The 27,978-nt window shown below is 46.0% G+C and overlaps 2 protein-coding genes across 2 annotated transcripts in view; both read right to left on the bottom strand.

The window, feature by feature from the left end:
- Shisa4 (shisa family member 4) overlaps window positions 1–627 on the bottom strand; it is a 3,861-nt gene extending 3,234 nt beyond the window's left edge. Inside the window, exon 1 of the mRNA XM_013017310.1 lies at window positions 277–627. Within this exon, the coding sequence (XP_012872764.1) occupies window positions 277–627 (351 nt within the window). The remainder of the gene's footprint in view (window positions 1–276) is intronic.
- Window positions 628–8,500: 7,873 nt separating this feature from the next.
- Ipo9 (importin 9) overlaps window positions 8,501–27,978 on the bottom strand; it is a 40,303-nt gene continuing 20,825 nt past the window's right edge. Inside the window, 15 exon segments of the mRNA XM_013017493.1 lie at window positions 8,501–10,320; window positions 10,782–10,858; window positions 11,039–11,143; window positions 11,343–11,465; window positions 12,288–12,421; window positions 12,978–13,144; window positions 13,431–13,706; window positions 13,899–14,027; window positions 14,264–14,412; window positions 18,128–18,354; window positions 21,194–21,353; window positions 24,668–24,807; window positions 25,151–25,257; window positions 26,108–26,206; window positions 27,436–27,704. Coding sequence (XP_012872947.1) covers window positions 10,210–10,320; window positions 10,782–10,858; window positions 11,039–11,143; window positions 11,343–11,465; window positions 12,288–12,421; window positions 12,978–13,144; window positions 13,431–13,706; window positions 13,899–14,027; window positions 14,264–14,412; window positions 18,128–18,354; window positions 21,194–21,353; window positions 24,668–24,807; window positions 25,151–25,257; window positions 26,108–26,206; window positions 27,436–27,704 — 2,273 coding nt within the window. The 3' untranslated portion in view covers window positions 8,501–10,209.

The following is a 27,978-nucleotide window of genomic DNA, read 5'->3' as shown; positions in this document are numbered from 1 at the left end:
GGGCTGGCGTCCGCGCCACCCTGGGCACGGCGGGCTGCTGCGGCCGGGAGGCCTGGCCGTGCCCCCGGGGCCCAATCATTATCCTGGGTCCCTGAAGCCCCGATCCGAACGTCCAGCACGTGGGCCAACCCTGGAGGGGCGGGCGGGGCTGGGCCTCCCCCGCGGGCGCGCGAGGCGGGACCTCCTCCGCCCCAGTGTCCAGCCTGGGACGCCCTGTGGGGGGAAGGGGGGAGGGCAGAGAGGCCGGGAGCCGCCCCGCCCCCCCCGTCCTGGAACACAGGCGCCCATTGAGAGGCGGCTCAGAGCCGCTTTGTCCGCAGCGGTGGCCGCAGGCCTGGCCCCTGGCAGCTGCACGGCTCCCCGAAACGGACCCTTCCCCCGCCGGCGGCGGCTCCGCGCCCGGCCCGGCAGCAGCCCGGGCGGGCCGCCCCGCCCCGGGGATGGGGGGGTCTTTCCCCAGTGGGAACGCTCCACAGTAAGACCCCGTTTGTTCACGAAGCAAGCCGGCCACCCGAGCACCGGGGAGGCCCGGGTGGCGAACGGGGGGCACAGGGGTGCAGGGCGGAGGACGTTCATCAGTCCTGTTACACACTCGCGTGCAGTGCCCGTGCCCCGCGCCCCCACCATGCCTAGGTGCTGAGATCAGCAACAGCCACGGCCACCTTCGCGTTTCAGGCCACTTACAAGGTACTTTCACACCTGGGCCTCAACCTTGTCGCCATCTTTCCACTCCATAAGCTAAACCAGATTGGCAAGCATTATTCCCAGAAGCTAGGACTCAAGAAGGTTAAGGGACTTTGCTCAAGGAAGTAATAGCCAGTAGACGGTAGTGGTAGGGGAAGACCTAAGTCTTCCAGCTCAGCCTGGATCCCACTTCCAACAGCAGACAGCTTTTCTGGTGTTCTGAGGTGAGGCAACCCAGCAGGTGGCTCATGCCTGTCACCCTAGCTGCTCAGGAGCTGAGATCTGAGCATCAAGGCTTACATAAGTCAGCCTGGGCAGGAAAGTCCAGGAAACTCTCCTCTCCAATTAACTGCCCTCCCCCAGCTGAAAATAGAAGTGTGGCTCAAGTGGTACAGCACCAGCCTTGAGTAAAAATGCTAATGCTCTGAGTTCAAGCCCCAACACACACACACACACACAACCTAACAGTATATAAAGAATTTAGGAAAGGAAGGCAGAAAGAGGAGCAGCCATCCAGGAAAGCTGAAATAAGGGGGGTGGGAAGCTCCTGCCTGGGCCCTGGACAGTTGCTGCAAGCTGATGGGCCAGCAGGAGTGCACACTCACACAGGACATGGCCATAAATGCCCAAGCCAGGAACTGTCAGGCACGCCTCTCTGTTCACTGCTACCTACAGCCTGCCCAGTGCCATCTGTCTCTTTCCTACACCACAAGCTCCATGAGCACAGAACCCGTGGGTGTGTTCACTGTGTCACCCAGTGCTGGCTGTAGGTGCTCAGTCATTGTAGGTGGACCAGCCCTCAGGTGAAGATCTGTCTCCTGTCTAAGGTGATGCTTTCCTGGGTGCCCTTGACCCCATCTGGTCTGTCTCTGCAGTGTCTTTTCTCTTTGGTATCTTTAGTTTCTTCTCACTAGCTTCTTTTTCCTAGGAAAAAGAAACCTCTAGTCTTTTAGAAAAATAAAATGAAGTTAGGGTGCCAGTAGCTCATCCCTATAATTCTAGCTACTCAGGAAGCTGAGATCAGAAGAAGGATCACCATTCAAGGCTAGCCCAGATAGAAAAGTCCACTAGACTCCATCTCTAAAGTAACCAGCAAGAAGCAGGGAAGGAGTCATGGCACAAGCAGTTAATACTGACCTAGCAAGCATTTAGGCTGAGTTCAAACTTTATTACCACCAAAAGAGTGGAAGGGGGGAGGGACAGAGGGAAGGAAGGAAGGAGGGAGAGAAAGAGGAAGAGGGAGGGAGGTTGTGAGGGAGAGAGAGACAGAGAAAGAGATAGAAAGAGAAAGAGAGAGAGAAACCACCAAACAAAAACAAACCCTACAAACCACATGCTTCCTGAAAGTCCCTTTCTAGTTATTTTTCTGCTTTTCTCCCTTTTCCCCCCAATATTCCTCAAAGGTTATGTTCCTGGCTCACAATGACACCCAACTCCCACCAACCCCATTGATAATTTCTAGCTGCAAAATCCTAGGAGAAAATTTCAACCCATGGATAAGAAATGCTTAGTTTGGGTCAAAGGGTGAGGGAGGGCCTGGGGTGGAGATGGAGAGGAGAACTGGCAGGTCTTAGCAGGGGATGCTGGAGCCTAGTAATGAGGAGTTGGGATGAGCTAGTTATGTTACTGTAATGGACTTGAGTCCCAAGAGACACCAAGGAAAGGGATAAGGCAGGGACAATGAGAGAAGTGGAAGAGATTGTAGAAGAGATTGGGGTCTGTAGGGATCCTATAAATCTCCAAGTGGGGCATAAAGGTATATTTCTTCTCACCAAGATAGTGTCTCAGGTCCTAGAGAAGAGATCCTTTCATGGAAAAGAAGGGGGACAGAGAGTAATCTCCTATCAGATGAGACAAAGCATGGGACAAAGCATGGGTGTGGCCAGCAGGAGGACCCGCCCAGGGTGCCTGGAATAGGATCATCAGGAGAAGATAGACAAATGAGTTCATCCCCTTGTGCCCTGAGGTGCAAGAAGTTAATTCTCCCTGGTCTCACACCTGGGAAATTGGGCTTTTGTGGCTTCAAAGCCCAGGCCATTGGGATCCCCAAGACCATCTTTAAATATCTGAACTGCTTATGGCCAGGTCTGGAATATTAAAAACAAACATACCCAGGACCATTGGTGCCCAACCTTTTCTTAGCAGAAGTCTGCATGGCATGGGAAGGTAGGCACCATGTCTGGGGTGGGGGAAGCTGGGAGGAGGGGAGAGCTGTGACCTGCCTGTGACTTGGCTGGGATCCTGGGCCATGATCTGAGTTTTCTGGGGTGCATGACCAATCCAGGGTGTCTCCAATCCTTTCCATGCACCACCTACTTGCAGAGCCTGACAACTGGCCCCTAGTCTTGAGACCTTCTTGATCTTCCAGGACCTGGGGTGTGGGGGGGAGGGGGGCTGATCTTCCAGGATGGGGGCGGAGGGGGGGGGGCTTGGCAATTCCTCACCCGTGCTTGCCAGGCTACAGAGGCCTCTGTATTCTTTCTGCCTGGCTGTGGTGGCTTCAGCTGAGCCACTCCGATTTTTTTTTAAATCTCTCTTCCTAATTCCTGCTTCTGGTCAGTCAGTGCCCTCTCCACAAGAGTGCCCCAGACTACCTGCCCTCCTCCACCTGGCCTGACCTCCGCCAACCCAGCCCTGCACCCAGGTAACTACGCCTTCCTTCTCTCCACAGGACCCTGCAGCATTAGCTGTGATGGTCTCACCCTCCGCAGAGAGCCTTGAGCAGATTACCCTTGAGGTCCACAGCTGGAAGACTAGGCTCAGGAGACTACCAGGAACGTGGCCAAGGTCTCCTGGTTGAGCGGGGGATGGAAGGAACCCAGGTCTCTTTGCTCCGACTGCCCCACAACCCACAAATATCTTTGGTGTCTAATCTTTCTCGCTGTTAAAGACGTCTTCTGAGCTTGTCCTTTACAGGAGGCACCTGAGGGGTGAAGGATAGATGAAGGGCAGTGAGGTCACCCTCCCTACCATCCACAGAGGGGCTGGCCTGGTCCATTTGGGTGGCCTACGTGAGTGAGCCCCTTCTCAGGCACATCCTGGTGGCTATGGGAGCAGTTGCAGGCTGCCAAGATCTGGCCTCAGGGGCCTGACCCAGGGGGTGGGGAAGATGGGGGAGGGCCGGAGATGGGGAGGGCTAGGTTGTCTTTAAATGGCACCTTACTCAGCCCACAGCTCTGCCAGCTGGGCAGGGTGGGAGCAGACAAGTTATTTTGAGATCTGCGGGTGAGAGAGAGGAAGGCTCTGTTTACAGCTCTTCCCTGTCTGTCCCCACTCCTACTCCTGGAAAGGGCTTAAGACGATTGGGGAGCCTTTTCCACCCTGGGTGTGGGGGGGGTCTGTTTCTAGCTACATGCACAAGCGGGAACTGGTGAATCTACAAAACACTTGAGGTCTTCCTTGGCAATACCAACAAGGCAGGTTTAGCTGTGAGAATTCCATTCCATTTGCAACTAGATCAACAACTAAAATGAATACTCATTATGAGCTTTCATTGCACTGGTTTTGTGTTCACTTGAATCCTCACGATCACTCCATGAAAGAGATACTCATGTACTTGCTCTGTGGATTAAAAAGTAGAAGAATATGTAAGTACCACAATCACCAAGTTGGTTAAGTGGTAGAATCAGGATTTGAACCCAGGCTGGCTCCAGAGCCCATATTCTGGGTTGTTTTTTGTTTTGTCGGTCATAGGGCTTGTACTCTAGGTTTGGGCACTGTCCCTGCGCTCTTCAGCTCAAGGCGAGCGCTCTACCACTTGAGCTACAGTGCCACTTCTGGTTTTCTGGTGGTTTATTGGAGATAGGAGTCTCATGGTCTTTCCTGCCCAGGCTGGCTTTGAACCATGGTCCTCAGACCTCAGCCTCCTGAGTAGCTAGGATTACAGGCGTGAGCCACCAGTGCCTGGCCCAGAGCCCACATTCTGAACCACTAAATAAGAACAGGGCCTGCTCTGCCATTTCCTGGTTCAGTGAGCTTGGTGAATCCTCTGGTTTAGTTTTCTCATGTGGAAATGAATTGCAGTTCTGCCAAACCCACTGGAATTCCTGAGAGTGAGCTAGCAGAGGCACTGGTCCATTCCGTCATCTGACAGCCTGGCCTGGGCCTGTGACCTTTCTAGTGAACCTCTGGGTCAGGGATGAGGAAGGAGTTGGTAAAGGAAATGAATTTGCAACCATCAAGTGTGGAAGTAATCGTTTTCAGTTGAAACAGATGGGGCCAGATCTATCCTACTGGGGGAGGGATTCCATTTGTTGTTACTATGACTTATGCCCCCTTCCAGCATCACAAGAGGCCCAGGTCTCCAGGTGCCAGTCCACTGTCTATTCAGTTCAGCATCTATGCTCACCAGCCTGCAAAGCTAGCTGTGTGGGCCTGTGTGATCCAGGCTGACTCCATGCAACCTTCTTCCTAGAAAGCTCCCTCATGACCATAAGCTCTGCCAGGACCAGGGCAGGGACAAACCACACATAGGCCACGGACTTCTCTGCCTACTTGTCTGGGGGAACCGCCCCTCCCCCCAACCAATATGTCACACAGAAAAATCACAGCAAGACACCTTAGCAAGGGGCAGGCAGAGCTGAGACATCATCTGTTTCTCTGTGTCACCAGACAGGGCTGCAGTCCCTGCCTCACAGAGCTGTCCTCCCAAAAGCTCATGCAAACCCTGATTTAGCATTATCAGCATCTGTGAAGCAACGAAGTCACACTCAAACACAGAGTCAGAGGCTGAGCCAAATGTAGCCCCCTTCCCTGGGGGTGGGAGGCGGGGGGAGGGAACCCCTTAAGTCAGCATCAATGCCAGCCACGAGCCAGCGAGGGCCTCATCAGTCACCATTTGGCAGATGAGAAAACCAAGGCTTGAAGCTCTCCCTTTCCAGCCATGAAGGCGTAACAAGTCTGGATTGAGTGGACTTCCTGGGCCTTCTGGTCAGGCCCCTCATTGTTTTTCTTCCTTGTCTGCCACAAAATCATATATTCCACACAGGTAAAGAGAACTTAGTTCTAACTTGCAATTTTAGGAAACCAGCAGTAATGCTACCCTGTAAAAAGTCAAAATTGGAAAGCCAGAATTCTCATCAGAGATGGCTGCTGACCAGCACTGTCAGGGAAGACAACCACTTCACAGCTTGGAATTCTATTTACAATTACGGTAGGCTGTGTTGTGACTGTGACTGCAATCCTGGTGCAATACCATTGTCACAGTTCCAATCACTGTGACAATCTCTCTCTATGACCCTTCTGATGCCCAGCGCCTGGTTGGGCAAGTCATTCCCCGGGAAAAACTCATTGCACTTTTTTTTTTTGTTGGTCGTGGGGCTTGAACTCTGGGCCTGGGCGCTGTCCCTCAGCTCTTCAGCTCAAGGCCAGTGTTCTACCACTTGAGCTATAGTGCCACTTCTGGCTTTTTCTGCTTATGTGGTGCTGAGGAATGGAACTCAGGGCCTCATGCATGCAAGGCAAGCGCTCCACCATGGAGCCACCTTCCCAGCCCCCTCATTGTACTTCTGTAAAACAATTTATTCCATAGCTGGCAAACACTCCTCCCTTAACCATACCTGTCCACATCTCATGAACACATGCACCTCTTCTAGTCACAAGTGTAGTCTAGGCTGCTGGTTCTCCCATTTGAACTGGTACCACAATTTTCCTGGCTCCCACTGCCCTCCCCTCCAGCCCAGGTGCTAAGTCCCAGTCACCTCTGGCCTGGTACCAGAACCCATGTCCATGTCACTTCTCTGCTGCAAACTCATAGGCGCTCTCCTATTCTCTGGTGGAAACAGGCCCTTCAGGACCCTTCACCTCTTCTCTCACATGTCCTCTACTTCCAGCTTGGTCTCCCAGGAACCATACATTCTAATACATTTTTTGAGGTGGTGGTGCTGGGGGAAGCCAGGGTCTCATGAATGCTAGTGAAGTGCTCTACCATCAAGCCACAATTAACGTCCATTTTTTAAAAATATTTTTAATGTGCTTATAAGCTTCCAAAATCTAGTTGCTTCATGATTTTTTCTTCAAGACTTTTTTTTTTTCCTTTGCAACATGCTTCTCCACCCTCATCTGCATGGCAAATGCATCGGAGAGGCAAGCCGCAGACCTGGCAGTAAATACAAGCTGGTGGACTGCAGTCTGACATCTGTCTCAAGCTGTAAAATGTGGTAACAAAAGGCCATTTTGGCCTGAGGTCATTCAAGTATGGGTATTTAGCAGTTGTTGGCACTTCAGTGCTCCTGAGGTCTTAGCTGGGGGGGGGGTAGTCAGCCCTTCTTTGCAAGTGTTCTGTTCCAAGGCCATCTTTCTCCATGTAACCCCACGTGGTTTCTACATTGAACATGGCATTTACTTCTCGTAGCACTCCCTTTTGTTGCACTATTGATTTCTGATCCCTAATTAAACTCACTCCTTGAGAAAGGCCCGATACTTTCCAACATCTAACATTAACTTTCCATAGCCAGCAGGTGTGAACTTCCCAGAAATGGACAGGAAAACAGAATGGCCAGAAATCCATCTCACAATCTACGATTAGAAGTAAGTCTGACTGGCTGGGGTTAAAAAGTACAGTATGTCCTTCACTGGCCTACCCTTTACATTTCAAAAGTAGTGTCCCAGATCAGCATGCTCTGATACTTCCTCCCCCACCCCCCCAAGCCCCGCATGACACAATTTAGATCTTGGCTACCTTTTTTTTGATGAGCACTGATCTGTCAAGGCCATTATTTTGTTTGGTGCTAGTCCTAAGCTTGAACTCAGCACGTGGGCACAGTCCCTGAGTTTTTGTGCTCAAGGTTAGCATTGTATTTACTTGAGCCACAGCTCCACTTCCAGCTTTTTTGGCATTCTGTTGGAGATAAGAGTCTCTCGGACTTTGCTGCGTGGGTTGGCTTTGAATCACAATCCTCAGATCTCAGCCTTCTGAGTAGCTAGGATTTACAGGCTGAGCCACCAGTGCCTAAGGACCCTCTTCCCTCTACTTGAGCACCACAAAGGAACACAGCAACCAGGTCACTAAGTTCATGGTAATCAGAGGGTGAGGTCTTCTGTTCTATCTCAACCTGTTTCTGATCTCCCAGCCCAGGGCCACACTACCCTCCTGGTGTCATCACTGGCACGCAACACTATAGAACCTTCCATTTCCCCAACCTGCCATAATGCTCTATTGCCAACCTTCTTCTACTGAGACCAGCTCACACTTTCATGATTTGTGGTTTACACGACTGAACTCTGCACTTCGTACAAACTAGGTGATTACCCCGCCCCACCCCGTCCCCAGCCTTCTTTTACCTTTACATTCTGTGCATTTTCACAGCTTGTGGAGATTTGGATCTTGCCACTTCCCAGAAGCTTCCTGTTATCTAAAGTTTGGTGGTCCGCACTCCTCTCTTATCTAGTACCATTTCTTTCATAGCTTCTTTTTTCAGTGTGTGAGCCCTTCATCAGATGGGCTGAGATGTGAGGATTATGATTCTAAGCCAGCTTGAACAGGAGTCTATAAGACTCATGTCCAATTAACTACCAAAAAGCTGGAAGTCATATGGCTCAAGTGATAGAGCACTAGCCTTGAGCACAAATGCTCAGGGACAGCACCTAGGTCCAAGCCCCATGGCCAGCACAGAGAAAAAGAAAAAAAGCGTAACAAGAGCAGGAAGAGAAGAGCATTGCTAAGGGACTCAGGACCACTTCTGGTCATAGACATGGACAATATGTCTCAATTAACAGGCTCAAAAAGAGTACACATATTGTTCTGCTGAAGCCCCAAGACTTGTCAAACTTAGTTCAGTGATGCTGGTATGAGACCATTCTTTTATGCCAGGATCATGGCCAACTTAGCCTTGTGAACAGACTACTGCCTTTAGCACCAAACCCAACTGGTACTGCCTTGAGGTCAACTATGGAGTGAAGCATCACACTGTTTTTTTTTTTCTGGGTTCCACTTGGCCAGATCTGCCATCGTTTTCTCTCAGTCACTCCTAAACATCTGGGACAGAGGAAGTATTAGCTTCAGGATCTGGCTGGCTGCAGTCAGCTGGGAAGATATCCACATGTGAACATTATTAACTGAACCACTTCCAACTTACCATGGAGACCGAACAGTAGGGACATCTAGTGGCATGAAGTCATTTCCAGCTATAAAACCCTCAGGCTCCCACAAAGTTCTACAGAGTAAACACCCCACAGTGAGACCCTCTCCTTAACAGATCCAAGTCTACTTCCCATGCCATTCCTTCCTGTAACACCACTATGCTAAAGAAAAAATCTGTGGCTATTAAAAATGGGCCACTACATGTGAATAAGGTGGTTTTACTTTCCTCTCACTTTTTTTTTTTTTTTAATTCCTAGTTAGGTTTTAAGGAACCGGTAACAGGCTAAACCTAATTGAGAGATGTGACAGCACCCTTACAACTTTTCTTGGTAGTGCTGGGGATTCAAGCCAGGGTCCTGCACAGGCTAGGCAGGCATCCTCCACTCAGCTACAGCCCTAGGCTCCTTAAGCATATCTGATGGAACATCAATCCAACAAGAATTACTTTGAGCTAAGTTTGCCAGATTGCATTTAGAAAGCCTAAACAGGCACTACCCAGTCCTTTTTCCTCCTCTATTTTACTTTATTTCTAAAGGCAATCAAAGGCAGAGGTATTAAGATACCTTATACCATGCAGACTAAATTCATTTGTAAAGATTACTTTACTGTCCTAGAAAAATACAGGTTGCAAATTTGAGGGCTACAACTTAACCACTTTAGAGGCTCATTGAGGGTCAGGGGACAGCCTCTGAATACCAGATTCTGTGGTAACATATGAGAGGCTATTAAATATAGTTAGGTCAGGTGGATTTTTAAAAACTTCATTTTTTTCTTTTTCCATTTTTCTAAAAAAGGAAAAACAAATCGCCATCTGTCTGGCTTGTTTTGTGTATGCAGGTATATATAGGAACAGCCTGGGGGAAGGCTCTGTCATGCAATGAAGCGGAACCAAGATAACTTCCTTTGACAGAAGAGTCTTAGTGTTGCAGGACAGGAAGGCGGGCACTGGAAAGGGCTGAGCATGGTGCTGCGCTCACTTGTTCCCACTGAGAACCCAGGCCACTGATGAGTGGTTGAGGGCAGACAGCACGATGATCTCTGGAGGGAATTCTCATCTGATTATATCAGATGTCCTATGAAAGTAGACAGTATGTTTTAGGATAAAAATGGTCGTGATTTCCTGTGCTCCTGGGGTGGGGCAAAATAATCCATGAACCCATAATCCTTTTGGGTATAGATGTTTCTGGACTGACCAGCAGAAAACACTAGGAATAGAGATGGGGAGAAAGAAGGTTCCAGAAATTGGGGATCTTCACAGGGATGCTGAGAAATGTCCTTTGTTCTGTCATTCCTAAGTGCCAGCACTGGTGATCATGGTCTCGGGAGTTGGTCAACGTCACTCCAGAAAGCCACTCTAGGCTGGGAAGAGCATCTCTTGGTCAGAGGACTGCAGAATGGTCCATGGTTGGGCCCAAAGGGGAAGCACAGGTGGGAAGACACCCCCTTTAGATGCCAATGGTCTGTAGAACCCGCCTCTCGTTGTCATTAAGGTGGCCCGAGAACATTACGTAGCAGGGCTGCTGAGCAAACTGGCAGAGGAAGTCTGTGAGATAGGCCTGTGGAAGAAAGTGGCATCACTGAGGGTTCCCGGCTCAGCCTGGTGTGGTGGAGTAAGAGCCACCACCAATCTGGGCTCAGCCAGGTGTGGTGGAGTATGGACCACCAGATGCCAGCTTCCTAAGGGATCAGCATTTACTTCCCTGGATGGAATTTAAGTACAAGCCAAGGACAAATTCCAAAGGGAACCAAAACATTAACTGTTTCTATTGCTCAATCTCCTATTTTACCCTGGGGACCTTCACTATGTGGTCCAAGATACCGGATTACCACAGTGGTAGAAAATCCATATAAAAAGTTCCAGCTCTCTCCTGCCCTAACCCCTCCACACCCAGCAAGGCAGGAAGTGCCCCGAGGCTCCCAGTGAAGTCAAGAATGCTGAATAGATTTTAGCCTATATCCTGCTTCCATGCTGGACAATGTCCCTTGTAAGACCTCTCCTCTTAATGCATTCACTCACCTGCAGGTCAATCTGATAGAGAGGATCCTTCAGAGCATCAGGGTCATCTTCCTCATCATCTTCGTAGTAATCCTCCTCTGTTAGATGCAGCCAAAACAGGTGGGTCAGGACCGAGGTCCAGGATCCCACCTGAGTGGAAACAGTCCAACAACTTCCCTTGTAGGTCTACATCTCCCCTTTCCTGGGCACCCCACTCTCAGTCCCAGCATGCACAGAAAAGGTATTTACCATGGCTGTCTGTTTCTCAAACTGCTTACCATATTTACTTGTAGCAAGAATGTCAGATAAAAGCTGGCCAGCTAAACCATCCTCTTCTTCCTCCTCTTCCTCCTCCTGGTCCTCCCACATATCATTGGAGTCATCTACTTGGAGATGAAAAGCAGAGCAGTCATGCATTTCCCTCTCCACCCCCAGCCTCTGGTGACAAAGTGCCAGCCATAGAGGCCATTCAATAAACTACTTTTCTTTTTCTTTTTACATTAGTGACTACACAAACCAAATTGGTAATTGGACAATTTATAACTTGATCTGCCAGGCTCTGAGTATCCCAGGTCTCCGCACCTTGATTCCACTCTGCAGGGGTAGCTTGGCGAGCCGCATTCGCCTCCATGACGTTGGACAGCTCGTTGATAATCAGCTTCAGGATCTTGACCAGCAAAGGAATGTTTGTCCAGCGCTCTGGGTCTGGGAAGGAAGGAAAAGCCTTCAAGTCAGACTGTCACTGGGTCCATCCTGGCAGCATTTCCATCCTGGCAGAGCCACTCACCATGCAGCTCATCATCCCTGGCTCTTCTCAGCCACCAAAGAATGATTTAAATGACTTTATTCTGCTTGAAATTAGTAATAGTTCAAGTGTTGGGAGAGAGAAGAGGTTATAGGAGACAAATTCTTATCAATAATGAAGCCATGAGCCAGGAGCTGGTGGCTCATGGCTATAATCTTAGCTACTCAGGAGGCTGAGATCTGAGAGCTAGCCTTGAGCTGAAGACCCAACGGACAGTGCCCAGGCCCAGAGTTCAAGCCCCACAGCTGACAAGAGAAAAAAAAAGAAGCCATGAAGCTAAGAGCATAGTAATCTAGTCCCTAATGCTTGTAGTCTGCAGGACAGCACAGGCAACTAACTTCATGCTCATAGTTAAAACACAGCAGCTCCTCTGCATACATCACATTTATAACAACAACAACAACAACAACAACAGACAGCATCTGTATCTATGATTAACTGAAGTCACAGGCCACATCTAACCTGATAATGAAGAATGTAGACTATATGAGTCAAAGCCCCAGAATGGAGCTAATGCTACCCAACACTCCTCTTGCCAATGATCAAGCACAGGAAGGATCCCTACAGTCTGAGCCATTATTGGCCTATGGTTTCTTGCTGCTTCTACAACAAAATACTACTACCGATTAGGTCTGAACACAGACTGCAGTGCACTCCTGCCCCCTCACCCAGGCGTTCTTAGCTCCTACAGAGGGGATTGGCGGGACAGCAGCATCACCTACTTTTGGTTGACTTTGAGCGGGTACGGATGCCCTCATCCATGTTGTAGATTTCTTCTCCCTTCACACGGATATCCTGTAGCCGTTTGTCATCTGCATTGATGCCATGCTGGAGCAGTTTACACAGCGCCACCGAGCTGGCAAGAGGTAGAAAAGGTCAAATAACCACCCGTCCAAGGATATCAGCCATTATGCCATTTCTCTGATAGTGAACATTTTGTCCACAATTAATTAAGGACAACAGAGTTCAGTTGAAAATGGGATTCAGAATTCATGAAGTGGTCTAATGAGAGCTGTTCTTCATGAACAAAGATAGAGAAGGCAAGCATCACCACGGCTATATGCACTGCACAGGCCTCGGGGAATAAATGTCTAGGCTAGCACATTAGAAGGCAGGCTGGGAAGGCCTAGATTCACCACTAGCAGTAGTTACTTAGCTGGTGAGGTGTGTTGCAGAGGCAGGTTTCTGGAGGGTAGATACCAAACATACACGTCTACTATGTTGGTCATTTTGGGGGAATTTCAAGATGGCAGCCATTCAAATATGCAGGTTAGTAAGAAAGAGGGCAAAGGGAACTATGAAGGGCAGGTTAGTATAAACAAACAAACAAACAAACAAATCAATGGTGTTAAGGCAGGGAGGGAAGAAATGTGAGTAGCAGCAGAGTGCTCAGAGAAGAAAGATGGCTCTACCTAACTTTGCCTTCATACTGTCCATAGAACAGGTGTTGTCGGCTTGTCCACTCAGCCATCACAAACTCCAGGGCAGGTTTACCAGTAGGTCCAGGGAGGCTACACAGGAACTCCAAGAGAGGTTCTAGCTGAGTGTGCACCAGATGTGCAAATACCATGATCAGAGACTACGAGAGAACAAAATGGACACTTGCCTCAGAGAAACTGATTTCTAAGGCACAGGAGGCAAGATGAAATGGCCTGTCAGGCAAGAAATAGTCAATGCACCATAGAGATCATTCACAGGACAGGCAAACAGACTTCCTTGTCCATATTTACTAGGCCAGAACAGACCCATTTTATTTAACTTTTCAGAAGGACTGTACAAGCGTAAAACAACTCAGGGTCTACACGATCATTTACATTTCTATCATGAAGCATGGCTGGGAAAGGCCAACTCTCCACTGTCCTTACCTGCATGACACTGAGGGTCTCTGCCTGCTGCATCTTACTGAGGATGGCACGAAGAATCTGGTCCAGATTTTCCCCAAGCTCCCGTCCTGCCTTGGAGATAAGGGTGGAGACGAGGCGGCCCACAAAGGCTGCGGTGAACTCTGAGGTACGGGGGTCTAGAAGCTGGCTCACCACTTGCATCACATACCACAGTCCGTTGTGACCTTGTTCGTCATGCCACTGGGCTACCTGTTCCAGTGTCACTGACACATAGGCCCGCAAGCACTCTCCACCATTCTGGGGAGACAGAGGTGACAAGCAAAATTAGCAGTGGGGGTGGGGGAAGGCAGATGATGACAGTTGTCAGGAGGCCCTCAGCCTGGAAAGGTAAATGTTATTCTCCGAGGGCTATGCCTCAGGAACTGGAGGCAGGAACTCACTGTTACTGGCTGGGAGCTATTTTCTGCCTGGCCTCTGTGTCTCAGATACCTGCATGGTGGCGTTATCGTCTGTGTGAAGGGTGCACTGTGCCACGGCAGGGAACGCTTGACAGATGAGAAGCTGGGAAAGGGGAGGTTTTGTATTCCGTACTACTGTAGTCAGGATATCAATGGCTGTCTGGAGAAGAAAGAAGAGTCAGAACTGTCTCTGGAGGAAAAGATGTCCAATAACCAAGAGGCTTACTGAGTGGATATAACATAGCAACCCAGAGAAAAGGAACAACTGGTAGACAGAGCTCTTGGCCTCCTTATGGGAACACCAATGGCTTTCCTGGCTTCCAGTCAGGCAGGTAGGATCCGTGGTGGCACTTGCAGACCACTCTCTTTCATACAACAGGCCTGGCAGCCACTCACCGCACACAGCCCCGCAGGAATCTTGTCTGCTGGGGCCTGCATGATGCTGACGAGGGTGGGAATGAGCCGCATCTGCATGGGGCCTTGACAAGCTTCGATCTGAGACAGCTCCTTGAAGATGTCTTGAGCCAGTGAGGCAACGACAGGATCTGCAGTGGAGAAGGCGACTTGAGCCCCTCAGCCCACTCATCTACCTCGGCTTTAATCATGTTTGTTTTTGAGAGGTTTTTTTTTTGTTTGTTTATTTTGGTCCGGTCTAGGGGCCTGAACTCTGGGCCTGGGCGCTGTCCCTCAGCTCTTCAGCTCAAGGCTAGCGCTCTACCACTTGAGCCACAGCGCCACTTCTGTTTTTTTTTTCTTTTTCTTTTTCTGCTTATGTGGTGCTGAGGAATCAAACCCAGGGCCTCATGCATGCAAGGCAAGCGCTCTACCCCTGGGCCACCTTCCCAGCCCTCATGTTTGTTTTGTCCTAGGTAAGAACTACCGCGCTGATTACTTTTCACACATTCAAAAGGGGCCAGCCACATGAACAATCTGCAGAACAGGGGAGATCTAACAACACTCATATTCTCTTTATGGCAATGACGTCATGAGGTTATCCCTGAAACAAAATTTAGCCTTTTTTCTGGGATAAATTTTTTGTGTTGTTTGCTGCTATATAGCCCTGTTGACATGAAAACTATTCAAACATAACTCTTAGTAGGTAGCCATGACAGAAAGAACTGTCACAAAAGCAGACCCTGCTGAAGAAATGGACCTTTGCTGCGTATGCATATTTTGAGATAGGGTCTCATTATGTAGCCAGTGGCTGGGCACTGGGCACGCCTGTCATCCCAGGCTACAAGAGGAGCACAATGGCTGGTCTCAGTTCTCAAGCTGCCTGCCTCAGCCTTGAGAGTACAGAGATTATAGGCATGTGTTACCATGCCTGGCTAAGATATGAAACTTTATGTTGACCTTCTTTATACAATATAAAGTCCTTGTTTATACAGCATGCAAAAATATATGTAGTGTAATGCTAAAAATCACTGCAGCATTGTTTGTAATAGGAAAAAAAATGGAAACAATCTATTAACAGAATGGATAGATTATGATGCAGCCATTTTATCGAATACTGTGGATGACTGAAAAGAATGATACATCCAAACATGCAATGTGGAAAGCTCTTAGGATGTATTTTTTTTTCGGGGGGAGGACAGATAGAGGGGTCAGTTGTGGGGCTTAAACTCAGGGCCTAGACATGGTTCCTGAGCCTTTTCACTCAAGGCTAGCTATCTTCCACTTCAGGCCATAGCACCACTTCCAGTTTTCTGGTGGTTTCTTGGAGGTAAGAGTTTCATGGACTTTCCTGCCTGAGCTGGCTTTGAACCATCATCCTCAGACCTCAGCCTCATGAATAGCTAGGACTCCAGGTGAAAGCCACCAGCACCCAGCAGGATGTATTTTTTTGGGGGGGGTGTTGGGGGGGGAGGAGGGTCGGTCGTGGGGCTTGAACTCTGGGCTTGGGCGCTGTCCCTGCGTTCTTCAGCTCAAGGCGACCGCTCTACCGCTTGAGCCACAGGACCACTTCCAGTTTTCTAGTGGTTTATTGGAGATAAGAGTCTCACAGACTTTCCTGCCCGGGCTGGCTTTGAACCTCGATTCTCAGATCTCAGCCTCCTGAGTAGCTAGGATTATAGGCGTGAGCCACTGGCGCCTTGCTGGCAGGATGTATTTTTAAAAAGTGAAAAGAAAATCAAGTGAACATGTTCCTTATCCTAAAGTGATTCCTACTGCTTTGAGCTTCAGCATTTACAACAAACACTCTTAATATTTGTCTAGTAATAAAGTATGAATAGATATATCCATAACATAAAATGGAGAAAAGTACTAAAGGAAGAAAAAAAAAACTCCATACCTGTCATGCTACCACCTAGAGATAACTACCTTAGTCCCTTAGCATCTAGATGTATTTTCTCTATAAATACCCTTTTCTAAAACCAAAGCTTGCTATCATATCTTCTGGATGTTTTTGTAAAGATCATCTTCTATTCAGTTGTTTTTTTTTTTCCCCACAGTACTGAGATTTGAACTCAAGGTCTTGTGTTTGCTAAGCAGATGGTCTATCACTTGACATGCTTTGCCTGTCCCTTTGGTGCCGAGTTAGTTTCAGGATAGGATTATGTCATGTTGGCCTGGACCACAATCCTATTAGTGCCTTACTTTGTTGCTGGGAGAACAGGTGCACTCCACTGCCCCCAGTCACTGTGTATCTCTTGAAGTATGGAACGACAGGCACGTCACACTGTACCCAGCCATTGAGTAATACAGGGTCTTTTGGCTTGTTTTTATTGTCTGTACTGGGTCTTGAACTCAGGGCCTCTTGCTAGCTTTTTTGTTGAAAGCTGGAGCTCTTCCATTTGCACCATATGTCTGCTCTTGGCTTTTGGTTTTCTAACTAGAGGTAAGATTCTCTCCGACTTGTCTGGGCTGGCTTTGCATCTTGATCCTCAGATCTCACTCAGCCTTCTGAGTATCTAGTCACCAGTACCAGTTGAGTCTTGTGAACTTTTATGTCCAGCGTGGCCTTGAACTTTGATATTCCATCTCTGCCTTCCAAGCAGCTAGGATTATAGGCTTGACACACCATACTCAACCACACTATCTTTATAATGTAAACAATTTGCATGGTTTTTGCTTAACATAAAGCTTGTTTTTTAACAGCTGCACAGTACTTCATTTTTTTTTTGGGGGGGGGTGGTCATGGGGCCTGAACTCTGGGCCTGAGTGCTGTCCCTCAGATATTCAGCTCAAGGCTAGTGCTCTACCACTTGAGCCACAGTGCCACTTCTGGTTTTCTGGTAGTTTATTGGAGATGAGAGTTTCACAGCTTCTCCTGCCTGGGCTGGCTTTGAACCATGATCCTCAGATCTCAGCTTCTTGACTAGTTAGGATTATAGGTGTGAACCACCAGCGCCAGGCAGTATTTCATTTTATAGACATATTTTTAATCAATATAAAAACATTTATGTTTATATAACTGTAACCTTTTATAATAATAAAAAATAAAAAAATTTGTGTCAGGTGTGGTTGACACATGGCTATAACCTCCACATCAAGAGGTTAAGGTAGAGGTTTGTGAGGTATGTCTCAAAAAAACAAAACAAAACAAAACCCAAACAACCCAAAGGCTGTGGATATAGCTTGCTTAACGTGTAATGCCCTGGGTTACTTCTGGCATTGCAAACAGAACAATCAATCAATCAATCTGATGATTAACTTTGTTCATCAAGTTCTGAATATTTCTTTTTTTTTTTTCAGTCGTGGTGCCTGAACTCTGGGCCTGGGTGCTGTCCCTCAGCTCTTCAGCTCAAGGCTAGCACTCTCTGCCACTTAAGCAACAATGCCACTTCCGGCTTTTTCTGCTTATGTGGTGTTGAGGAATAGAACCCAGGGCCTCATGCATGTAAGGCAAGCACTCTACCACTGAGCCACCTTCCCAGACCCTGAATGTTTCTTATTTTTAGTGCTGTAGATCAAACCCAGGGCTTGGTACATGCTAAGCAAGTGCTCTACCTCTGAGTTATAGCCTGAGGTGCCAGTATTTTCTTTTCTAAATTATAGTTCCAGACCGGCCTCTTCTTCTACCAGGCTTTTCATTTATTTACTTAATTTCCTACTCTATGTCAGAATTTTGGATTCTACTTCTTGCTTATTGGCCTTTTATTCAAGATCTTTCCCACTTAGTCCTTATTCTACTTTTTAATACTGCTCTAACTATAGTCCAACTTTCTCCTTTGCTAACTGAAAGTCCTATCTCTGCGTATAATGCTTAAGACCAGTCACCTAAGTTCATCAGTACCAATCATCCTTTCTTAAGCATACCATTACTGTACTTGAGGAAAATGGCGATGGTAAAGGGGCAGATTTTGCTTTCCATGTTTGCTGTGAATTCTGGGTCTACAGTACAAACGATGCACAGGGTCTCCATAACGAGGTTGAGGACCTCTGAGCTGAACTGGGCTGCGAGATGAATTAGGCCATCAAGGATGCTGGGGAGGAAGGGCTGAAGCACATGGGTGCTTTCTGAGACTTTCAGTTGATCACAATAACTAGAGAGAGAGAGAAGCAAAAATTATTCACAAGCAGTGCTAGTGATTAAACCCCAGGGTTTCCTATGCACTAACTATGTGCCATACTACTAAGTTATATTCACAGTCATCTTCTATTCTTTGTGTGTGTTTATGTGTGGATACTTGGGTTTGAACTCAGAGTCTGGGTGCTGTCCCTGAGCTTTTCTGCTCAACACTAGTGCTGTGCCACTTGAGCCACAGCTCCACTTCTGGCTTTTTGGTGGTTAATTGGAGATAAGAGTCTCATGGACTTTCTTGCCTAGACTGGCTTCAAACCAATGCTCTGATCTCAGACTCCTGAGTAGCTAGGATTACAGATGTGAGCCATCAGTGCTGGCTCCTATTTTCTTTAAAATTTCATCCTTCTCCCTGTGTTGAAGCAAACAATCCATCCAAATTAAGATATTAAATTAGATATTTCATGATTCTTCAGACTAGTTGCTGCTTTAGGTAGTCCTAAGATTTAGATGTATATTTCCACTATTTTACAAAATACTGGTAAAGTATCTCATACAACTATTTTTTTTTTTTTGGTCTGGTCGTGGGGCCTGAACTCTGGGCCTGGGTGCTGTCCCTCAGCTCTTCAGCTCAAGGCTAGCGCTCTACCACTTGAACCACAGCGCCACTTCTGGCTTTTTTCTTTTTGCTTATGTGGTGCTGAGGAATCAAACCCAGGGCCTCAGGCATGCAAGGCAAGCGCTCTACCACTGAGCCACCTTCCCAGCCCCATGATATATAATTTTCGTAACTGCATTTTTTTTTTTGCATCTCAAAATAAATTTAAGTATGTAAACATTACACGAAATTAGTATTCATCTGTAGGGTTCAAAGTTCTTCTTTTTGTTTGTTTTTTTATCCCTGGTCCTGGGGCTTGAACTCAGGGCTTGGGCACTGTCCCTGAGCTTCTTTGTGCTCAAGGCTAGCTCTACCACTTGAGCTATTGTGCCACTTCTGGTTTTTTCTGAGTATTTTATTGGAGATAAAAATCTCACGGACTCTACTGCCCAGGATGGCTTCGAACTCCAATCTTAAGTTCTCAACCTCCTGAGTAGCTAGATTTACAGGCGTGAGCTGCGTGAACCACCAGTGCCCAGCAGGTTCAAAGTTCTTTACACACAGTTGAATTATATTTACCTCCACCAAGTATTTACTGGATGCTGCTTGCCATGTTACAAACGAATTGCCTAAATCTCAACTTTGCTTTTCCTTTAGTGTGACAGTCAAGTTAAAAAGCAACAAAAACATTGCATCTAAGTTCTAAGACCTCAGTACTGAAATAAGGCGTTCACAGGACCCAAGAATTAGTTTTTAAGTTATTATTTTTGTTCCTTTTAAGTGTCTTATAGTCATTTATGTTAGCTGTCAAAGCTCCACAATGATCTCAGCCTTCTGAGTAGCTAGGATTAGAGGTGAGTCACTGGCACATGGCCATAAATAAACATTTAAAATATGCAGCAAGGAATGAAAGGTTTTGTATACTAATCTCCCTAGAGAAAATTAAAATAATTAGGTATGCTCACCACATACTGCTTATCCATCTAAAACAACATACAAAGTAATGTGTTTATTTTACCTAAGTATTTTCACATTCACTTCTCAGTTTGCAAATTTGACTATTTCTATAAAACCACAACACAAAGCTGGGCATTGGTGGCTCACCCCTGCAACCCTAGCCAGTCAGGAGGCTGAGATCTGAGGATTGTGATTTGAAGCCAGCCCAGGCAGGAACGTTTGTGAGAACTGTGTCTCCTGTAAACCACAGTACCAAAAAAGCTGGAAGTACAGCTGTGGCTCAAATGGTAGAGAACTTGCCTTGAGGAAAAAGAAGCTCAGAGATAGTGCCCAGGCTCTGAGTTCTAGCTCCAGAACTGGCACCAAACAAAACAAACAAAATGCCAATAGATAGTAGACAAATGTTATTTCCCTGGTTCTACCCTTGTCCATAGGTTTTAATGATTTTTTTTGTTATTTAGTTGGAAATTGCTTTTAATCTTACATGAAACTTGTCACAAAGGATCTTCCTTTTTTTTAAAAATATAGCAAGAAGTAATACATATAAATAAAATTAAGTTTCACAAGGTCAAAATCAATACAGATACTGATAGCTGTCCTACAGACCAGAAAAACTTGTATCAGTCATGTTGTAACTAGAGCTTGCCATTTAGAAAGGCTTCAGAGCTTTCTGAAAAAGTTATTTTTGGTGCTCTGAAGTTTGAACTCAGGGCCTCACAACTTGCTAGGCAGGCGCTCTGTCACTTAAGGCACAACACTGTAGTTTATCTCTTAACACAGTGATGTATAAATTGCAGCTCCTCAGTGCTTTCTAAAGAGATAAATACAATAAGCACAGTATCTTAAAATGCCTCAAATGATAAGAAGACAGGGAAGGCAGGTGGAAGATGAATTTGTACTGGTAATGCTTAAGTTTGGATCGTAAGACATTCCTTAAAACAGGGCTAGAGATGTTACTGCCTAACAAGTATGAAGCCTGGAATTCAAACCCTAGTACCATTAAAAAAATTAGCATTATTACTTTTGGTTCTTTTGGTGCTGGTACTTTTGGGCTTGAACTCAGGGCCTAGGCACCATCTCTGAGCTTTTTCACTCAAGAATGAAAAACAACAGGGAGTAGGAGGACATCCTTACAAAAGCCATGTTACCTGTACAGCTGCAGCCCCCCTGTTCACAACCCTCATTTTGAAGATCTTCAGCAGAAATTTCCAAGCAACTTAATAGACTGGACAATCATAGTTTGAGATACAGACCTGAGTCCTTTTTTCTTAAAGCAATTCTTACTACCCTAGGGCAGCATACTCACCCCCAGATGGCTCGCACAGCAGAAATTCGAACTGATGGTGGTTGTGACTCATGAAGACCACTAACTGTCGCCTGCAGGAACTGCTGGATCAGTTCAGGGGACATAGCAACAGTGAAGCGACTGGCAGCCCAAAGTGCTCGACCCAAGAGGAAAGGAGACACTGGGAGAAAGTGAACAATTACAGGTTGGACAGTGCAAAGTTCCATTACATGCCTGCCTTCCCCTCACTCCCTCGCCAACTTCACTCCTCAAATGTTCACAAATAACTGAATGCTATGCCATATACCTAACTTATTTGGGAAGAAAAGTATTTCACAGAAAAGAAGCAAATATGTGTACAGAATCAATTTTACTGTAGGCATGAGATCTAGAATACTGAAAGGCTAAGACTTTACTATCCCAGTTCCATCCCCGCCCTCACTATTCTTTATATCGCCTTGTAAACATCTACACTGCTACTTTTCTTCCTACATTTTTGCCTTTACTGGAATATTAACTACAGTTCTGCCAGTACCCAGAGATCACCTTAGGCTGGATGTGGTAGTTCACATCTATAATCTCAGCTGCTTAGGAGGTGCAGATCAGGAACATTTGATGTCAACCCATGAGATTCAGTCTTAACCAATAAGCCAGGCATGGTTAATTCTAGCTATGTGGGAGGCACTGATAGGAGGATGTGGTCTAAGGCTCATTTTGGACAAAAATGAGATCCTGTCTGAAAATGAAGCAAAAAAGAACGGGGAAGCTGGGTGCTGGTAGCTCATGCCTGTAATCTTAGCTACTCAGGAGGCAGAAATCTGAAGACTGTGGTTTGAAGCCAGCCCAGGCAGGAAATTCTGTGAGGTCTTATCTCCAATTAACTACTCAAAACAGCTGGAAGTGGTGCTGTGACTCAAGTGGTACAGCACTCACCTGGAGCAAAAGAAGCTCAGGGACAGCACCGAGGTCCAGAGTTGAAGCCCCAGAACTGGCAAAAAAGGACTGGGAGCATGGCTCAAATGGTAAGGCCCCTGACTAGCAGGTGTAAAGCCCTCAGTTCAAACCTCAATACTAGCAAAACAAAACAACCAATACGAATCAAAACAATACTTATCTTAGTTCTCATGGCATTTAAGGCTAAGATCACTCTACTATTATCTTGCTTTACCAGCTCGGTGTTTTGGTTATATTATAAACCAGTATATTCTCCTCTCTTAGTCTGAAGTAATCTTAACTCTGAGCCACTATAACTCTTTGTATTCAGCTTTCTTACATGTTATATGCTTTGATATTCCAGCTATTGGTATAAGAATGACTACTCTCTGCTGCTAATTATAAGCCACATGAGGAGACAAAACTTACTCAGATGGCATAGGTCTTTTTTTTTTTTGGTGGGTTGTGGAGCCTGAACTCAGGGTCTGGGTGCTGTCCCTTAGCTCTTCAGCTCAAGGCTAGAGTTCTACACTTGAGTCACAACATCACTTTCGGCTTTTTTTGCTTATGTGGTGCTAAGGAATCAAACCCAGGGCCTCATGCATGGCAACTACTCTACCACTGGGCACCTTCCCTGATCATGATGTCATAGGTCTTAACTTCGTTACAAAAACAATTAGTTGACCAGAACTGTTGAATAAACCCTAACTACATTAATACGTTAGCAAAACAGAGCAGTATTAGTCAAAGTATGGTCCAAGAACTCCTAGAAACCCTTATAAAAACCTCTTTTTGAAGCTGGGCACTGGTGGCTCATGCCTGTAATCCTAGCTACTCAGGAGGCTGAGATCTGAGGATCATGGTTCAAAGCCAGCCCAGGCAGGAAAGACTGTGAGACTCTTGTCTCCCATAAACCACCAGAAAACCGGAAGTGGCACTGTAGCTCAAGCAGTAGAGTGCTTGCCTTGAGCTAAAGAGCTGAGGGACAATGCCCAAGCCCAGAGTTCAAGCCCCATGACCACAAAAAAAAAACCAAAAAAACCCCAAAACACCTCTTTTGGGGGAGGTTTGTGATACTGGAGTTTGAACTCAGGGCTTCATGATCTCTTCCCAAGTAGTTAGGACAAGAGTGAGTCACCAGTGGCTGGCCAGTTGAGTTAACATTCTATTATAGCAATGTTAAAACATTATCTGTCTTTTCACTCTCTTCTTTCACAAATATAGAGTGGAATTCTCCTATGACATGATGTGATGTGACATGACATTGTGGCTCTGACATTAATGGATATAAGTAAGCCACAATTTTCCTATTTTAAAGAACTGAGTTTTCAATTTTAGTATGTTAAATAATGATAAATAAAATACACATAAAAAATCTTTTTGGGGGCTGGGAAGGTGGCTCAGTGGTAGAGCGCTTGCCTTGCATGCCTGAGGCCCTGGGTTAGATTCCTCAGCACCACATAAGCAAAAAGAAAAAAGCCAGAAGTGGTGCTGTGGCTCAAGTGGTAGAGCGCTAGCCTTGAGCTGAAAAGCTGAGGGACAGCACCCAGGCCCAGAGTTCAGGCCCCAAAACCGGACCCCCCAAAAAAAAATCGTTTTAGGACTTGCGACCAGTGGCTGCCAAGGCAGACAAATCCTAGACTATCTTCAATAAACCAGCAAAATGCTAGAAATGGAATGTAGCTCAAGTGTTAGGAGTGCCAACCTTGCGCAAAAAAAGATCAGCAAGAGCTTGAGGCCCTGAATTCAAGCCTTAGTACCACCATGAGCATGCACACGCTTGTGAGTGCGCATGCACACACACATACACACACACAAAGTGTTGTGCGCGCACTCACAAATCTCCTTGGGGTTTTTTTTGGTTGGTTGTGGGGCATGAACTCTGGGCCTGTGGGCTGTCCCTCAGCTCTTCAGCTCAAGGCAAGCACTCTACCACTTAAGCTACAGCACCACTTCCAGTTTTCTAGTGATTTATTGGAGATAGGAGTCTCATGGTATTTCCTGCCCAGGATGGCTTTGAACCGTGGTCCTCAGATCTCAGCCTCCTGAGTAGCTAGGATGACAGGTGTGGGCCACTGACGCCCGGACTTCCTTGGGATTTTTGTTAAGTTTTTTTTTTGTCGGTTGTGGAGGCTGAACTCTGGGTGCTGTCCGTCAGCTCTTTGGCTCAAGGCTAGGGCCTTACCACTTGAAGACACAGTGCCACTTCTGGTTTTTTTCTGCTTATGTGGTGCTGAGGAATCAAATCCAGGGCCTCACGCATGCAAGGCAAGGACTCATTTTTGTTAAGTTTTAAGGCTACAAAGGGTATAGTCCAAAGTGTTTGAGAATGGCTGGTACAGAAAGGGTTTTTTTTTGTCCTTGGACTTGAATTTGGTATCTGATGCTTTTGCTCACTGGCTGGTGCTCTACTACCTGAGCCACGCCTCCAACCCCAAGAAAAGCTTTTTAATTATAGGAAGTATTAATACATACTGGGTCTTTTGAAATACTGATTTCGAACAAAAATTTAAAATTCTTTGCTAAAGTTCTTCTAGAATCTTGACAGGCACTAAAACCTACCAGAGAGGTTGAGGTCTGTAAGGATGACATTGGTCAGGAAGCCATGCATGTCGAACTGGATCCTGCCGTTCTTCACACTGTCCGTGATGATGGACTTCACTGAGCCTAGGGCGAGCATGCAGGCCTCATGGATCTTCCACCTGCAAAAGGGACACCACAGCTGGTAAAACAAACCACACCGCCAAACACGGTAAGTAGTTTGGAGAAGATTCCGAAAAGGGCATTCCAGCACAACATATCCACCAAGGGCCATTTATCTACTCTCCAATCTAAACACTGTTAGTAAATTGTACTGAAAACAGAAATTGAGTAACAAGAGATTTTTCTGCTTAGAAACAAAATAAAAGCCCTTCCTTTGAAAGAGGGTAAAATGACAGCATTTTAACCAATTACTTTAGGGTTAGGAAGAGCGGCTTGAGAGCAAAGGATGGGTTTGTGTGCCTCGGATGTGACGTCTTCCGTCACCATGTCGCGCACTCTTACCAGTGCTCAGCACCACTGGTTTTGGTTTGTTCTGCTTCTTGTAAATGCCGAGTGCCAGCAGCAGCCAGGGCCACTGCACTCTCATTCTGAAAATCCGTGGCCACAGCCTAGTGAGAGAAGAAAAATGTGCATAGTAAATGTATTTTACATAAGCTGCATTCGTCAGGACTGTTACCAAGTGAATGGTTCAAATTCTTCATTATGCACTGAACTGTGAAGGTCTCCACAGCGCCTAGGCACTAAGATAATTAATTGCCCCCTTCGGCTGCGTTAAACAGAATGTAAGTAAAAATGACAGTCAGCTTTGGATAACAACAGGGCAGATACTGATCTTTTGGAACTTAAGCATGAAAAAATAAGGCTATTTTGCTCATTGAAAACTAGAGTAATCATTTCTTTGCGATGTTGGGGATGGAACCCACAGCTTTATTTATGCACACTGCTCCCGCACTGGGCTAGTCCCCAGCTCTTATAGTTAGTCCTTCTAATCTTTCACAGGTATCTTAGAAAAACTAAATGATAACCAAGAGTGATCCACCAACAAACCTCCTACCCAACAGGAAGCAACTGGCAGTTTCTTCATAGCATTCCAGCCTAAAGACAACACTAGGCACTAGGCAGAGGAGCCAAAGAAAACATGAGCAGATGTTCGTATGTTCATCTCTCAGCAGTCTTTTTTAAGATTTGTACAATAGTCTCATTGAGGGAAGGATTAAATCCAAGTATTCCTGACTCAACTACCCTTAGTCATTAAACACTTTATCTTCTACACAATTCTGAAAACCTAATATTTACTTGTAAGTCAGAACCAGAACTTGCAATTTCTGAGTCTTAGATTAGACCTGAGAGTTCTCTTGGATCTCCAAGAGTGAAATAACAGCGCTGGCCACCTGGGTTAGATGTCTAGGCAGAGAAAACCCTCAAGGGACAGAGGATTACTGGGCTAAAATATCTTACCAACAACAGGTCTTGAGCTGCAATCCTAACAGTGTAGGAGAAAGTATCATCGTCCTCATCTTCTACAAACTGTTGAGGGTTGGCAGTCCATACTTTAATCTGAAAAGATTGATGGAGTTAGATCTAAGGCCACCAACCTGTTATTGTTTTTCATCAAAAGACATGGAAGATTGTCAACATTTTATCCTGAACAAAATTCCAGCCTCAAAAGCTGTTTCTTTTTGTTGTATGTGGAAGAGACCTTAATCAGTAGCCAGGGTAGAACAAAAGCCCTCTTTGGACAAGCAGGCTTAGAGAAGTTCAAACTTGTATAACTTCACGTATTTGCTTAAGTGTTCTTGGTATACTGAAAACAAGGGAATGCCAGATTTCATGAGGTTACCCTTGTCCCCTCTAGGGTAAGTATTCTTCAAGAAAATAAGCAAGATTAGGTCTAATTAGGAGAAAACATCTGGTACCCTACTTTCTGGACTGCTTATTTCATTGGTACTCTTTACTTGTTAACTAAGACTAATGAAAGCAAGGTGGCTCTACTGTCCAGGACTGTTGCTATGCAGAGCAGTCCTGCAGGGTCACTTGGATACAGACTGAAATGGTTGGTCTTCCCCCGCCCACTCCCCCACCCCCAACTTACATGAGCGGCATTGTCTTATTCTTGATTGCTCTCTTCTGGTTTTAATGACCCACCAGCCAAGTTAATAATCTAATCACTACATTTCACTATTTATAGGGAAGGAATAAGTTCTCTTAGATGCTAGGATCACTGGGTAATAGTCTTACAGAGACTTTCCTACTAGAAAAAAAACTGTTCTAGTTTAACAAAATAAATACCAGGAAGTTGAAACATGTTGTCATGGGGATGGAGGCAAGAGGAGGGAGCAGACAAATGAAGAGAGGAAGGTCAGGCAAATACAGTCATTACATTCGGTGTACCTTATATAACAAGCTGAACTATGTAACTTGAGAGTATGGCTGGATTTGGAAAAGCGGGAAGAATGTTGGAAGGAGCGACACTGATAGGATGTATTGTACTCATAATCCTAACCTTGAAACCCTTTTGTACAACTATTTAAAAATAATAATAAAAGAGAAAAAAGAAAATAAAAGAAAAACAATGTTCTGAAAGCACAACTACTGAACATAGGAGTTGATTAAACGCCAAAGATGTGGCAATAAAATGATGCCAAAGCTTTCTTAGAAACTTCACATGCAGGACTCTCTTATAGTCTATCTTATAGAAATCAAGTGTTTACTTGACCAAGACCAGAAATTCATGAAGCTGGTCTTTCCAAATATCAGTTAATAACTGTCTCCCAAATACTACTTACCTGCTCCTCAGTGATCTGCATGTACAGGATAATATAGTAAATCAACTCAGGCAAGGCTTTCTTAACAGTGCTTTTGAATTTGCTATTTTCTAGTAGGGCATGGACAAATTCAAAAATACTAAAGACGAGATTTTCAAAGCCCAGGACTTCACCTATAGCAAATACATAAAAGAAGAAATTAACGATATGATAGTGAAATGAATGCATGCTGGAAATAAGCTACACTGTAAACTTGCTAATTATTACATTTGAAGGCTTGGTTGAGGGAGCTGACGAGTCAAAGAAAGAAACTATGGGTAATAGTTTTTGGAGTAAAAGCGTAAGAAAACATGAATTTTTCAGTATGTTTATTTTTTATCTGAAATACAAATATTGAAAACAGAAAGTATTAAACTCAATTAGAAAATTCACTTAAGGGGCTGGGAAGGTGGCTCAGTGGTAGAGTGCTTACCTTGTATGCCTGAGGCCCTGAGTTCGATTCCTCAGCACCACATAATCAAAAAGAAAAAAGCCGGAAGTGGCACTGTGGCTCAAGTGGTAGAG

This window comes from Dipodomys ordii, unplaced genomic scaffold, assembly GCF_000151885.1.
Source record: "Dipodomys ordii isolate 6190 unplaced genomic scaffold, Dord_2.0 Scaffold35, whole genome shotgun sequence".
Classification (NCBI taxonomy): Eukaryota; Metazoa; Chordata; class Mammalia; order Rodentia; family Heteromyidae; genus Dipodomys; species Dipodomys ordii.
This window is presented reverse-complemented; position numbering and strand designations above follow the sequence as displayed.